We start from the raw sequence: 16,252 nt of genomic DNA, 5'->3' as shown, positions 1-16,252 counted from the left end.
GCACACACTTGCAGCAGAGCTCGCTGATCTGGCCTTTCTGCCCTCCGGAGCCCAGGAACGCAGAAGCCAATTTAATGCTCCCACTACTGACCAGACAGAGCTCAGCCAGCTCAGCACAGGCCACGCACTGACCCGTGTCTCACCACTGCACCATGTGAGACATTTACCACCGAACCTTCCAAACACAACTTATTGCTTAAACTGGTCCAATAGCTAAATTATCCAAGTTACCAAGGTCGTTTTTGAATTTTAAAAATTCAGTTCATGGTACATTACCCACATTACAACAAATAATCTAAAGTACTTGATTGGTTGTGATGCGCTTTGGGATGTCCCGAGGTCGGGAAAGGCACTATAAAAATTCAAGTTCTTTCTTTATACACCAGATTCTGGCTTCCCATCCTCCATAAAGTCAGCTCCAAACTCTACCTAAAACCCTTGGCGTATTCTCTCTGGACACCAAGTCCCGCTCATCCATCACCCAGTCCTCGCTGACCTACAATGACTCACTGTTCCTCACTGCATCAAATTTAAAATTCTTATCCTGGTGTTTAAACTTCTTAATGGCCTCTCCTGCTCCCCATATCTGTGACCACTTCCAGCCCTACAACTCCTCCCAATTCACTGCTCCTCCCAATTTGGCCTCTTGTGCAAACCCCTCCTTTTGCCCCACTGTTGGCAGCTGTGCCTTCAGCCTCCTCGGCCCCATGCTCTGAAATTTACTCCCTGAACCCCACCACCTTTGCAGCTCTCTCTCCTCCTTTAAGACCCTCCTTTGGACAAGCTTTTGGTCACCCCGCCCAGTATCTCCTTCCTTGGCTTGGCATCTTCTTTATTGCCCCTTTACGCCTCTGTGAAGTGCCTTCAAATGTTTTTCTGTTAAAAGCGTGACATAAATGGGATTTTACCGCTGCAGTACCAGGTTTCCACACTGGAGGCCGACAGCGAGGTACATAAACAGTAGACCTCCATCTGCAGGCATTTAATGGTTGGAGCAGCAACTCAGATTAATTAGTTTGATTCTTGCTATTTGACACATGCCTCCTAGACTTTTGCCCACTGCATCAGTCTGGAGAATGAGTACCAGTGGGCTATTTGACCACAGAGGGCATCGCAACCCTGTGCAATCTTATTCTTACCCGACATCCACTTCCGCCACGGTAACTGGACAACAGCAAGAGTGGGAACCCTGGTCTAGTTTTCCCCTCCCTGGCCAAATGTAGCGTTCCTACTGATGCACAGCTCAACAAGTCAGAGAGTCGCACACATAATCTAGGCTGACACTCCAGTGCAGTGCTGAGGGAGTGCTGCACTGCCGGAGGTGCCGTCTTTCAGATGCAACGTTAAACCGAGGTCCGTCTGCACTCAGATGGACGTTAAAAGTTCCCCAGCCACTATTCAAAGAGCAGGGGAGCTCTCCCCCTGCTGTGTGCAAACTGGCTGCCGCATTTCCCTGCAGTACAACAGTGACTACACTTCAAAAGTGCTTCCTTGCCTGGAAAGCACTTTGGGATGTCCCGAGGGCGTGAAAGGTGCTATAGGAATGCAAGTTCTTTCTATTTCTGGTTTCAAGAGCTTGCTCATTAACACCCCAGAGTAAGAAAGTAGCCCAAAATCCACCCACCCTCCCGGGCTGCTCTTCCACACTCCCTGGTGACTGGTTATTGAACAGCAGTCGGGGGGGGGGGGGGGTGCTTGGGGCAGATGGATAGATCCTCCCCTTAGACAAGAAGATGGGTTACTCAGGACGACTTTTTTCTTTCTCCCCTTGTTTGGGTAGAGTTCCGAGGGAACCACGTGCCTTCCGACACCTCATCCAAGTGGCCATTATTCGGGGGGTGGTGTTAGCCTCCACAGTGAGCATATGCAGGCTATTTAACCACTGGCACATCACAATCAAACCCTATTCGGTCTTTGCCTGCACACGTACACTCGCTCTCTAGCAAGAACAGTGGCCTCCGTACTCAGCCAGGCGTCGAGACTAACTGTACTATCCTTAACGCCTTGCCCAGGTCTGGGATCCAATAGGAGGTCCTGCTCTGTACAGCCCAGCTATTCACTGAGCACACTGGCGGGGGTGGGGGTGTAGAGGCCCAGTCAGGAAGAGTTTAAGGTTACCAAAGAAAGTATAGGTCACTGCTGCAAACAAACAGAAGCCTCACCTCTGCATGAAGTCGTGGAGTGCTGGCTTCACCCGCTCCAGAATTGGCATTAGGTAGTTTAAGATATGTTTAGTGCTGTCCATTGTGGGATCCATAAAATCCCTGTGGAGTACAAAAAAGAGAAGGGTTACCCTTTACCTCACTCGACACCACTAAGCACACACTGTGCCCTGCAGCAGGTATGTGCTGTACCAGGACAGCATGACTGGCGTCTGTGCCTACCATCACGCACCCAGCGGGCTCCAAACCACCATCACCACCTTCTTTCCTCAATGCCAACTTCCTCCACTCCCATTCTCAAGCTGTCTACTTCTTGCAGCGGTGTATCCTTTCTCAGGTTCCCTCTGGTAATTCGCCCATTATCCATGCGTTAACATCGATAGTGTTATTTGTCTATTCCACTACAGGAGGCATCACACCCAAGCCTGATCCTCGTCTTACCACATGCGGCATTTCTAGCAGGGCTGGCCGATTTCTTCTCTCCTCTCCCCCCCCCACCCCTGATCCAGAGATTCATAGAACAATTGTCTGACTAGAATCAGATAACACCGCACAGACTAGAGATCAAATGTGGGGCTTCCTGGCTTCTACACTTTACCCAGAGAGTGGTGAGAATGTGGAACTCGCTACCACATGGAGTGGTTGAGGCAGATAGCATAGATGCATTAAAGGGGAAGCTAGATAAATACATGAGGGGAAAAATGAATAGAAGGATATGTTAATAGGGTTGGATGAAGTAAGGTGGGAGGAGGCTCGTGTGGAGCATAAACACTGGCATGGACTGGTTGGGCCGAATGGCCCGTCTCTGTGCTGTTAATTCTCTGTGCAGGCAGCGTATCACTGGATAAACTCCCCAAGTCACTGCAGAAGCTTCAACTCCACCACAACACCAGATACCAAACACGTATTTTTATTGTTTTACCCAGTTAGGCAATAAATTGGTTTCTGCATTTCTAACCACTCCACATTCGAGAGCGTTCCTACCACCTGCCCTGATATCCAACTAAAATATAGCAGACGTCTGGGTTAACCAACAGAGAGCTCCTTGTTTTAGATGATTTCAGCTAGTAGTTCCATCCCCTGCTTTTGTGGGATCCTCCTCCTCTTTGAAAGCAGCATAACAACACAAAATTAGATCTCGTTTTCGGAGTACCTGCCAAAAAAGTTGATTAAACAGCAACAGCAAAAGTAAATAGCAGCATTAATAAAATGTATATTTTTAACAGTAGTGAGGCTTTGCTAGCTCTTGGTATAGTAGAAAATAATAGTTTGTAACTATGTGCTGGAACCAAGACACAATTCATTTCCTTACCTTTTTCAAACAACCGTGGGAGTTATCCACCCCAACCAACTCTCTTTACAGATTCCAGACAGTCTGTCGTCTCTCCAAGGGCTCCAGAATAAACTTGTACACATACCTGAACCAATCAAACAGCATACTCTTATTTGAATTGAGTATCTTAGCTCCACCTTGAAGTCACTGCCTGGTGACCAACCGATAAATTAGTTAAGTTAGGATAACTTTAAGAAGGATGTCCAGGCCTTGAAGAGGGTGCAGAGATTTACTAGAATGGTACCAGGGATGAGGGACTTCAGTTATGTGGAGAAACTGGGATTGTTCTGCTTAGAGCAGAGAAGGTGAAGGAGAGATTTAATAGAGGTGTTCAAAATTATGAGGAGTATCGACAGAGTAAATAAGGAGAAACTGTTTCCACTGCAGGACGGTCGGTGGAAGCAGATTCAATAGGAACTTTCAAAAGGGAACTGGATATATACCTGAAAAGGAGAGATCTGCAAGACTGGGGAAAGAGCAGCGGAGTGGGACTGATTGGAGAGCTCTTTCAAAGAGCCGGCGCAGGCACAATGGGCCGAATGGCCTCTTTCTGTGCTGTAAGATTCTATGATTTCTGCGATCAAAGATTTTTTTTAAACCCTTTATGTGCAAAAAATGTTAAGAACATAAGAAATAGGAACAGGAGCGGGAGTCGGCCATTCGGCCCCTCGAGTCTGCTCCGCCATTCAAGAAGATCATGGCTGATCTTCAACCTCATCGCCACTTTCCTGCACTATCCCCATATCCCTTGATTCCCTTAATATCCAAAAATCTAATCGATCTCTGTCTTGAATATACTCAATGACTGAGCCGCCACAGCCCTCTGGGGTAGAGAATTCCAAAGATTCACCACCCTCTGAGTGAAGAAATTTCTCATCTCAGTCCTAAATGGCCGACCCCTTATTCCGAGACTGTGACCTCTGGTTCTAGACTCCGAGCCAGGGGAAACATCCTCCCTGCATCTACCCTGTCAAGCCCTGTCAACCCAGCACGGTGGCATAGTGGTTAGCACTGTTGCCTCACAGCGCCAGGGACCCGGGTTCGAATCCGGCCTCGGGCGACTGTCTGGGTGGAGTTTGCACATTCTCCCCGTGTTTGCGTGGGTTTTCTCCGGGTGCTCCGGTTTCCTCCCACAGTCCAAAGATGTGCGGGTTAGGTTGATTGGCTATGATAAATTGACCCTTAGTGTTAGGGGGATTAAATACATGGGGTTACAGGGATAGGGTGGGATATGTGTTGGTGTAGGGGTTACGGGGATCAGGTGGGATGTGTGTCGGTGCAGGCTCGATGGGCCGAAATGGCCTCTATCTGCACTGTGGGGTTTCTGTGATTCTGTGAATTGTGTATGTTTCAATGAGATCACCTCTCATTCTTCTAAACTCTAGAGAATATAGGCCTAGTCTACTCAATCTCTCCTCATAGGGCAATCCCCCCATCCCAGGAACCAGTCTGGTGAACCTTCGTTGCACTCCCTCTATGGCAAGTATATCCTTCCTTAGGTAAGGAGACCAAAACTGTACACAATACTCCAGGTGTGGTCTCACCAGGGCCCTATATAATTACAGTAAGACGTCTTTACTCTTATACTCAAATCCTCTTGTAGTAAAGGCCAACATACCGTTTCCTTTCCTAATTGCTTGCTGTACCTGCATGTTAACTTTCAGTGATTCGTGTACAAGGACACCCAGGTCCCTTTGAACACCAACATTTCCCAATCTCTCACCATTTAAAAAACTCTGCTTTTCTATTTTTCCTACCAAAGTGGATAACTTCACATTTCTCCACATTATATTCCATTTGCCATGTTCTTGCCCACTCACTGAGCCTGTCTATATCCCCTTGAAGCCTCCGTGCATCCTCCTCACAACTTACATTCCCACCCAGCTTTGTATCATCAGCAAACTTGGATATATTACATTTGGTCCCCTCATCCAAATCATTGAAGTAGATTGTGAATAATCTTACTCAGAAAAGAGAAAATGTGAAGGGTTAGAACTGGAAAAAGTCACACGAGTGAGGTGGGGGCATTATTTTGAGGTTATGGCTGAGGCTTATTGTCTGGCCCGTGTCGAGAGTGCTTTATTCTGCAGCTGACTATTCTGTACTGATCTGGACACTCGATAAATAGGCACAAAAATTCACACCGTATTTTTTCTTAAACTGCAATTATTCCTATTATTTGTACAATTAGAGGTCGTGAGATATTTTATGACCCACTAGGATGGGCAGTCAAGACCCTATTTTAATGTTGCATCCAAAGGAATGGGGCATCCTTTAGAGCACTATGCTGTCTGACTGCCTACGCTCAAAATTTTCCCCAAGTCTGTGCCTCCCCCCACCCCACATCAAATGGGCAGGTCCAGATGCCGCAATCCTCCGAGCCAGGAGATTAATTGCTCCCTGCACATGTAAGCGAAGTTGCGGTCAGGAGTCACATGAAGTTATTGACTCACGTGACCTGGCTCACTGCACATTTCCCTCAAAGTCGGTGCCTCTGCCCCCACAGGAACGGAACGATCCCACAAGGTAGATCGATCGATCGTTCCCGGCACACGTCACCGAGGTCCACGTCCCGTGGAGTTAGCTGCACTTGGACAGTGTAGATGGGGCTCAGGGTGGAATGATCATACTGGTTAGCGGCTCTTCACCTGAGGTGATGGGAAGAAAGTATCTCCATTAGTGCGATGGCCATCCTTTCACCGACGACCAGCAGGAAGGTCACGACAATGTCGTGGTAGCCCTGATAATAGTGAAGCTGGAGGTTCCCTTGTAAGACGTAGAGAATGACGTTGATCAGTTGCTCTTGTAGGACTCCTCGCTGCTCTGGCCGCATGCCTGGGAGTAACGGAAATTTGAAAATAAATAAAAATGGGGAAGCTGCATACATATTTTGTTTCAATCCACTTCTCAACAGGAAAGTTTGCCTATATCACAAAAACTGTATTCAAATCTGACCCACAAATTAGCACCGTCGACTTATTGATTCACACAAATTCCAGACCCAGAATTTGAGATGTAATATTCCAGACTTTTCACAGCCATCACAGAGACTAACACGAGCCAAATGACTTCCCTGTCCTTCCCATTGTACTAAATGCCAACGGACCAAACAGCCTCTGTATTCTAAATAACAATAGAAGACGCAGGAAAAACTCAGCAGGCCAGGCAACATCCGTGGAGAGAGAAACAGAGTTCACGTTTCAGGTCGAAACCCTTCTACAGAACTGAGGAAAAAAAGGCAGGAAATGAACTCCAGCATCTGCAGTATTTTGCTATCGTATCAGATTAAAAGGCAGTTTGGGGGCTGGGAAATGGGGGAGGGGATGAAAGAAGAGACATTAAGAGATATTCAAGGTGAGACGAGATGGTAATAGGACAGGTAAAGAAACAGACAATGGCTCTAGATGAAGTGTGAAATGCGCTGGCAGAGTGAGAGACAGCTGCCGTGTGGGAGAGAGAAAAAGGAAAAGGCACAAACCAAAAGTGTGGATAAAAAATATAAAAATATAATAGGGGCCGGGGTTATGATCTGAAATTGTTGAACTCGATATGGAGTCCGGAAGGCTGTAAAGTGCCTAATCGGAAGATGAGGTGCTGTTCCTCCGTATTCTTCCCACTGTACTGAATTCCAATGGATCAAACTTTCCCGTTAGAATTCTAATATATTAAACCCCCCCCACCTGTCACTCCCTTGTACAATCCCAATTCAAGAAAGAACAATGGGGAAACACCATGCAGGTGTTGCTGCACCCTTTGTTTCTGCTCCCAGGCTCTGCCTCAGCTATTCATATATAGATAACGGTAGTAAGATGGTTTTGTTACTGGGCTAGTAATCCAGAGGCCTAGACCAATAATCCAGAGAACACAAGTTCAAATCCCACCATGGCAATTTGAGAATTTGAATTCAGGTTAAAAAAAATCTGAAAATAAAACACAGTCAGTAAAAGGGACCATGAAGGTGTCAGATTGTCAGAAAACTGCAACTGGTTCACTAATGTTCTTTAGGGAAGGAAGCCTGCCGTCGTTATCCGTTCTGGCCTATAGGGGACTCCAGTCCGACAGGAACATGGCTGACTCTTAACTGTCCATTCAATTCAATCGATCAAATTGCCATGGCGGGATTTGGACTCTCATTCTCTGGATTATTCGTCCAATAACATACCCACTACACTACCGTACCCCAAGTCTATTTATCCCCTCTCCCTCCCTGTGGATTGATGTGGAGATGCCGGTGTTGGACTGGGGTGGACAAATGTGAGAAGTCACAAAACACCAGGTTATAGTCCAACAGCTTTATCTGAAATCACAAGCTTTCGGAGCGCTGCTCCTTCGTCAGTGTTGTGTGACTTCCCTGTGGATTGACGAGGGAGGTCTAGCCTCTGGTTGTCAGTTTCCCCCAACAGTATGGCCAATATCAAATCTCACGACAGGGTATGATGGACAGGCATTGTTGTCCCACTGCTCCGTAGCAACTCCCAATTCCGTGTACGATGGCGCTCTACCCTGTGCACTCCTGCTTCAAGCACGCAGCTCGTGCATCTATCAAGGTTCCACTGGAATCTGGGTTCTACTGTCATATTACACAGAGAATTACATAGAATTTACAGCACAGAAACAGGCCATTCTGCACAACCGGTCTATGGCGGTGTTTATACTCCACACGAGGCTCCTCCCACCCCATCAGCATATCCTTCTATTCTTTCTCCCTCATGTACTTATCTTGCTTCCTCTTAAATGCATTCATGCTATTCGCCTCAACCACTCCCTGTGGTAGCAAGTTCCACATTCTAATTTTGAAGAAGGGTCAAACCCGAAACGTCAACTCAAATTTCTCTCCACGGATGTTGCCTGACTTGCTGAGTTTTTCCAGCATTTTCTGTTGTTATTTCGGATTTCCAACATCTGCAGTATTTTGCTATCGTCCACATTCTAATCATTCTCTGGGTAAAGAAGTTTTTCCTGAGTTCCTTATTGGATTTATTAGTAATTATTTATGACCTAGTTTTGGACTCTATTATAGTGGTTCATTATTCCCCATTTTCAGATTACCAGGAATGAATCATTAAATTACAGCAATCCATACAAATGTACCAAAGAACACAGTCAAAATTCAGCAAGAATTCACCAGAAAACACAGGCCAGGCTTGTTTACAGACAAGCGAGGATTATTTTTAAAGCAGAGGCCAACGTTAGAGACTCCACAATGAATCTTCACGTGCTTACCATGTGGAAACCTGCGCTGCGACCGTTGTACATCCATGAGAACCTGGCTGTGGTCTTTGTGGCCTTCCCTTATATCCTTGCCTTAAAAGACAATTATACGTCAGATCTCAAAGCAGGACAGCGGCGACACTTACAACACCCTGCTTTTTTTTTTAAATATAAAGCGGAGATTTTTTCCCCCCAAGGCATGCAACCCTCCCCAACCTGATCCCAGTCCTGCACCAGTGCCTTGTTATAGCCACAGAGGCATGAGCACAAGCTGGGCCTGGACTCTCTGGTTGACCCCGACCTTATCAGGGGAAGAATATAGTTGTCTGCCCGTGACAACATCATAGAATCATAGAAAGTTACAGCACGGAAGCAGGCCATTTCGGCCCATCGTGTCCGCGCCGGCCAACAAAGAGCTATCCAGCCTAATCCCACTTCCCAGCTCTTGGTCCGTAGCCCTGCAGGTTACAGCATCCCAAGTGCACATCCAAGTACTTTTTAAATGTGGTTAGAGTTCCTGCCTCTACCGCCCTTTCAGGCAGTGAGTTCCAGACCCCCACAACCCTCTGGGTGAAGAAATTTCCCCTCAAATCCCCTCTAAACCTTCCACCAATTACTTTAAATCTGTGACCCCTGGTTTTTGACCCCTCCGCTAAGGGAAATAGGTCCTTTCTATCCACTTTATCTATGCCCCTCATAATTTTATGCACCTCAATAAGGTCTCCCCTCAGCCTCCTCTGTTCCAAGGAAAACAGACTCAGCCTATCCAGTCTTTCCTCATAGCTAAGATTCTCTACTCCCAGCAACATCCTTGTAAATCTCCTCTGTACCCTCTCTAGTGCAATCACATCTTTCCTGTAATGCAGTGACCAGAACTGCACGCAGTACTCTAGCTGAGGCCTAACTAGTGTTTTATACAGTTCAAGCATAACCTCCCCTGCTCTTGTATTCTATGCCACGGCTAATAAAGGCAATCATTCCGTACACCTTCTTAACCACCTTATCTACCTGGCCTGCTACCTTCAGGGATCTGTGGACATGCACTCCAAGGTCCCTTTGTTCCTCTACACTACTCAGTGTCCTACCATTTAATGTGTATTCCCTTTCCTTGTTAGCCCTCCCCAAATGCATTACCTCACACTTCTCCGGATTGAATTCCATTTGCCACTGTTCTGCCCACCTGACCAATTTATTGATATCTTCCTGCAGCTTCCTTCTTCAGTATCAACCACACAGCCAATTTTAGTATCATCTGCAAACTTCTTAATCATACCCGCTATATTCAAGTCTAGATCATTGATATATACCACAAAAAGCAAGGGACCTAGTACTGAGCCCTGCAGAACCCCACTGGAAACAGCCTTCCAGTCACAAAAACACCCATCAACCATTACCCTCTGCTTCCTGTCTCCGAGCCAGTTTTGAATCCAATTTGACACTTTGCCCTGGATCCCATGGGCTTTTAACTTCGTGACCAGTCTGCCATGTGGAACCTTATCAAAAGCCTTGCTAAATTCCATATACACTACATCAAACGCACTACCCTCATCTACCCTCCTTGTTACCTCCTCAAAAAATGCAATCAAGTTTGTCAGACACGACCTTCCCTTAACAAATCCGTGCTGACTATCCTTGATTAATCAGTGTCTTTCTAAATGAAGATTTATCCTGTCCTTCAGAATTCTTTCCAATAACATGGCTGGGAACAGCACTCACAGTGTAAGGAACTGCCCTGCCGCACGTGAAACCAAGCCGCACAAGCATTGCACAACTTCTTCCATGGCCTGTGTGGTCTCAGTGTCCTCCAGCGCATCAGAAGCTTTCCATGCCCAGCGGGCAGCCCATGACGCTGATCTCTGTACCGTTATTTATGTTGGTATTTAAGGATGTCACTTGGATAAGCTATCTCCACGAGAGTTAGTATAACTGTACAAGGTACAGGCACCACTAAGGACATTAAAGCCATAGAAAGTCGCCAGGGATGGGAAGCTATACTTCTGAGGAGAGACTTGGAGATAATAATGGAAATATTTCCACTGGAGCAGAGAAGGCAAAGAGGAGATTTAATAGAGTTTTGCTAAATTATGAAGGGGTTTGATAAAGTGAATAGGGAGAGATTATTTCCTTTGGTTGGAGAATCAGAGATGAGGGATCATTATTTTTAAATTGTTCGAGAGTGAGGAGAAGGACTTGAAGCAATGTTGTTACACAGTGGGAGATGGGAGCATGGAATGCTTTACAACATGAGCGGTTGAGGCAGAAACCTTTGTACCTTTTAAGCGTAAATTGGATAAATAGTTGAAGCAAAGGAAGATACTGGGCTCGGGGGAGGGAGCAGGGCAGTGGACTTGTTTTGGATTGCTCTGGGAGAAGGGTCAGCATAGATACAACGGGCCAAATGGCCTCCTTCTGTGCGGTAAACATCTTTAGTTCAATCTACTAATATAATCACAATAAGTAGTTTCCTCCTAATAGGACTGAATCGCTACAGAGAAAGCTTGTCTGTAAAACAATAAAGACACGAGGAATATCCCCTTACCTGGTTTCAGAGGTAGGTTGTAAACATTTACGTTCAGCAGCTTTGGCCAGACCTTCCTGCGGATCTCATCGGTCAGGAGCCCACCCTCGCTAACCGCGGACCGCCGGAGAGTCTCCACATCCACCGGGTCATCGTTCAGGGCTTGGTGGATGGCCACCAGCTTCTTCTTTTTCTTCGATTCAGTTTCTGTTGAGTGAACAATGTGGTCAGTACTCAGTGCAGAATCTGTCCCCAGAATTTCAGTAAAGCACAACCTTAGGCGTGTGAACCTGCACCCATTTGAACTGTATAAGCGCAAGTGTAGATTCGGAGCCAGAAGGTTGTGGGTTCAAGTCCCACTCCAGAGACTTACATAAGAGCATAAGAAATAGGAGCAGGAGTAGGCCATACGGCCCCTCGAGCCTGCTCCGCCATTCAATAAGATCATGGCTGATCTTCGACCTCAACTCCACTTTCCCGCCCGATCTCCATATCCCTTCGTTCCCCGAGAGTCCAAGAATCTCTCGATCTCAGCCTTGAATATACTCAACGACTCAGCATCCACAGCCCTTTGGGGCGGAGAATTCCAAAGCTTCACAACCCTCTGAGTGAAGAAATTCCTCCTCATCTCAGTCTTAAATGGCCGACCCCTTATCCTGAGACTATGCCCCCTAGTTCTAGACACTCCAGCCAGGGGAAACAACTTCTCAGCACATACCCTGTCAATCCCCTTCAGAATCTTGCATGTTTCAATGAGATCACCTCTCATTCTTCTAAACTCCAGAGAGTATAGGCCCACTCTACTCAATCTCTCCTCATAGGACAGCCCCCTCATCCCAGGAGCACATAAATCTAGGCCGACACTCCAGTGCAGTGCTGAGGGAGTGCTGCATTGTCGGAGGTGCCGCCTTTCAGGTGAAATGTTAAAACCAAGGCCCCATTTGCCCTCTCAGGTGGACATAAAAGATCCCATGGCACTATTTCAAAGAAGAGCAGGGGAGTTATCCCCGGTGTCTAGGCCAATATTTATCCCTCAATCAACACAACAAAATAAACAGATTATCTGGTCATTGTCACATTGCTGTTTGTGGGAGCTTGCTGTGCGCAAATTGGCTGCCGCATTTCCTACATTACAACAGTGACTACACTTCAAAAAGTACTTCATTGGCTGTAAAGCGCTTTGTGACGTCCGGTGGTCGTGAAAGGCGCTATAGAAATGCAAGTCTTGCTTTTTTCTTTTTCTTCCAAACTTCAGTTGTGTCTGGAGAGAGTACTTAGAGCTGTTCAACACTGTGGGCAGCACTCTCACCTCAGACTCAGTCAGTCGTGGGTTCAAGTCCCACTCCAGGGACTTGAGCACATAACCTAGTGAGACAGTTCAGTGCAGTACTGAGGGAGCGCTGCACTGTCGGAGGTGCCGTCTTTAAGATGAGATTTTAAACCGAGGTCCCATCTGCCCTCTCAGGTGGACGTAAAGGATCCCACGACATTGTTCAAAAAGGCACTGGGAGTTCTCCCCAGTGTCCTGGCCAATATTTATCCATTAACCAACATCATTAAAACAGATTCTCTGGTCATTATCACATTGCGGTTTGTGGGAGCTTGCTGTGCGCGAATTGGCTCCCGTTCTCCCTACATTACAACAGTGACTACACTTCAAAAGGCGCTTTGGGACATCCTGAGGTTGTGAAAGGTGCTATAGAAATGCAAGATTCTTTCTTTCTTTTACAACTGGCCTGAGCTAAACCAGCCAGGTTACTTATCACTATCGAGCGACTCCTGCTGCAACTACACCTTGTGCTTGACTGCGACATGACACCGCGTGGCTTCTGCATGAAGAATGGCCAAGAGACAGGACGGCAACCACTGGCCGTGGAACACTGGCCCAGTAAAGCATCAATGACTCCGGCGGAGGAGGAATCAAGGGAAGGAAGTTGGCAGAAAAGAGAAAGGGGAGGAAAAAAAACACTCATCCTTAAAAGGACAACTCTATTTCAGTGACTGACTACCTGCGAGTATCATGCAAGCTTTTGTTTTTCTTATTTAGAAATCCAGGTGCGGAGTCTACAGCTCAAGGACACCGACAAGGTCGAAAAAGAATAAAAGATAAGCTAAAACAGCAATGAGTGACTAGGCAACACCAAACTTGGGTTTTAAAGGCCTGAAGATTTATCAGGAAGGAAAGGCCGATTGAAGTAACGAGTTCCAGAGTTTTAAGATGCTGTAAATGAACAGGAGCTAGTATAAGGCAGCGCAATTGTTCTTGATTCAACACAAGGCATGATGCAAGGAGGAAGAATGACATCTTGAATTTCAGTTTAGAAGGAATAAACAAAAAGTAGAGGAGCACTGACCACAGCAGTTTCAGTAAAAGAGACAAGAAAGTTGCAACAGAGTGAAAGCAGCAAGACGCAGAGGTGAGTGATATTACGCATTAATGTACTAAACTAAACATCAATACCAGGGGAGGAGAATGACAGTACCCAGGCCCTTCAAATGAATTACTGTTCTACAATGCACGCCTGCCTTGCTATATAATTCTTTGTAATATTATGTATTAATGGCCCAGAAATTTGGGTCCCAACGCGCAAGTACGCACTGGGTACTCACGCGTAGGCCCAACGAAAGTGCCGGTTTCGTGCATGCACTGCACTGAAAGGGGTTGACAGGTGGAACGCGTGCGCATCGAACTTAGGGTTTTTTTTTTTAAAAACAGGTTTCTCCGGGAGGGTAAGTCTCCAGCAGTTACACTTGTAAAAAGCAGTCGCAAGGCCTGCGTTTAACAAGGTAAGTGGTGAATTAATTAAAATTAAAACTTTTTTCCACAGGTTTATTATTTTTAAATACTTTAAAGAAAGGTAAGTTTATTTTTAGCCCCGTTAGAAAATAAAATTACATTTTTCAAAAATTTAAATTATTGTTTAAAATAGTTATTACATGTAATTAAAGATTATTTTAAAAATGTGATTTTTTTTTAATGTATTTGAAGTTTTAGTGATGTTTTGGGGCTTATAGTATTTCTAGGTTTGACAGCTCTTCTTGTCAAACTTATGAATGAAGCATTCCCTGCTCCGATTGGCTCTCCATGGCCCACGTGATCCCAAGGGACGCATCGCACTACCTGCGCCCCTGGGATACGCAAGCACTGCGCGCCGGCAGTTGGAGCAGGCCCAGGATCGGAATCCCACGGGGGCCCACAGCTCAACGGCCGGCACGCTGGGTAAGTGCAGGTCGGGGGCATGCACCCATGGGAAGCCCCCGACCCGAATTTCTGGGCCAATATCTAAAACTGATCATTAAAGCAATGAGCTGCTCTGTCCCCGTCCTTCAAATGCTCCCTTTAAGAGGGAACCAATGACATTCCAAAAGAAAGTGCCTTTCTATAGCACTTTAGCATATCCTCAGGCCATCCCAAAACATGGCCTTATGTAGCACTTTATTTGCTATTTCAATATCAAAAAATTGCCATATTGTGTCTTAATGGCCCGTATTTTCCGATCTGGAAAAATCTGCGTCCTTACCGGAGGGCTCCCGGGACACACACACTTCCACTCCTGGGCCTCGCCAAACTCCAAGTGCGCAGGGCCCACCTATCTCAGGGGCGCAGGCGGTTCGCAGCGTCCCTGGGTTTACGTGGGCCATGGGGAGCCAATCAAAGAAGGGAATCTCCATTCATACACTTGACAGGACGACCTGTCAAATATATGAATGGAGATCACCCCAAAAACACAAATTTTAAATACATTTTTTTTTAAATCACATTTTTAAAATGACTTGAAATTACAATAAATTAAATATTTCAAACAAAAATTTAATGTTTTTTAAGGGGCTAAAAATAAACTTACCAATTTTTTAAATGATAAATCAGTGAAAAAATGTTATTTTTACTTTTTTCAACTCTTATCCTGGTGAAAGCACCAGGCGTAAAAATTGTAAGTGTTTTCTGCGGGCGGAGGGTCTCCAAAAAGCGGAACTATCCACCCGCAGAGGCCCTGCTCCAGGGCAGCCGGAGGATCTGTCTAGACCATTCTTGACAGATCGGAAATGCCGGTTTTCAGCGCATGCGCTGTGCATGCCTGAAACCGGCATTTCCAATGTCCCTACGGGTGGGTACATATCGGAATATCTGGGCCACTATATTTAGCTTGCATGCTATGAATCGATACATTCACTGCTTGCATATTGTGCATCTGTGCTACTCACTTATTATACTTACCAACATTGTTTCTAAAATATTCAGGATGTGGACGTCACTGGCAAGGCCAGCACTCACAATCCATCCCTAGAGGCTCTTTAGTAATGGATTACTAGACCAGTATCATAACCACACGACCTACCGTACCCTTCGGTTTGCATATGATGTATCAATATATTTACTGGTTAATTATCAATATATTTACTGTCTACATTCCATGTTCCCCCAATATATTTACTGTCTACATTCCATGTCTGATGCGCTATCAACAATACCAAAGACTACGAAATGGACTTATATGAAGTAGGCTTTTATTGACTAAGAACTAGAGCATTCCTCTGCTAGTGAATCCATCCTAAGAGCTCCCGGGGGAAGGGTGGTGAGTCACCTTTATACCCGGGCTTAGGGGTGGAGCCAGGGGCTGAGACATGCCTGGACTTGCACAGGGTTAACAGTGGTTTACCACACAGGCATGTACAGGTTAACAGTGGTTTACCACATTCACCCCTCGTTTAAAAAAGAGTCCGGCGGGGTGAAGTGTTTCAAAAGTTCGTATACGAAAGTCTCTCCGGGGGTCTTGTCTGCCATAATGATCTTCGTGGTGCCGGTTGCGGCGGTTCTTTGCCCGCGTGGGACGGAGCACTGGCGTGTCGTCCTCTCGGGGTAGGGATGGCACCGGCATGTCGTCAGTTCGTGGTAGACACCCCGGTGGTGCGTCATGGGTAGTGGTGGTGGGTGGAGGTAGTGGATGGTGATCGATGGTGTTTCGGGTGGTACCTGAGGGTGCGAGGTCTCGAATTGAGACTGTGTCCTCCCGCCCGTCAGGATACGCC

The 16,252-nt window shown here is 46.3% G+C and overlaps 1 protein-coding gene across 1 annotated transcript in view; it reads right to left on the bottom strand.

Annotated features, from left to right (window-relative positions):
* Positions 1-16,252, bottom strand: part of LOC147116882 (TBC1 domain family member 20) — a 135,126-nt gene that overhangs the window by 86,101 nt on the left and 32,773 nt on the right. Inside the window, exons 2-5 of the mRNA XM_085987320.1 lie at positions 11,246-11,431; positions 8,719-8,799; positions 6,144-6,330; positions 2,163-2,264 (exon numbers count right to left, since the gene is read on the bottom strand). Coding sequence (XP_085843446.1) covers positions 2,163-2,264; positions 6,144-6,330; positions 8,719-8,799; positions 11,246-11,431 — 556 coding nt within the window. The remainder of the gene's footprint in view (positions 1-2,162; positions 2,265-6,143; positions 6,331-8,718; positions 8,800-11,245; positions 11,432-16,252) is intronic.

The sequence above is a fragment of the Somniosus microcephalus genome, chromosome 5 (assembly GCF_052327205.1).
Source record: "Somniosus microcephalus isolate GS21.2 chromosome 5, FLI_Smic_1.0, whole genome shotgun sequence".
NCBI lineage: Eukaryota > Metazoa > Chordata > Chondrichthyes > Squaliformes > Somniosidae > Somniosus > Somniosus microcephalus.
Note: the sequence above shows the minus strand (reverse complement) of the source record. Positions and strands in the feature narration are given on the sequence as shown.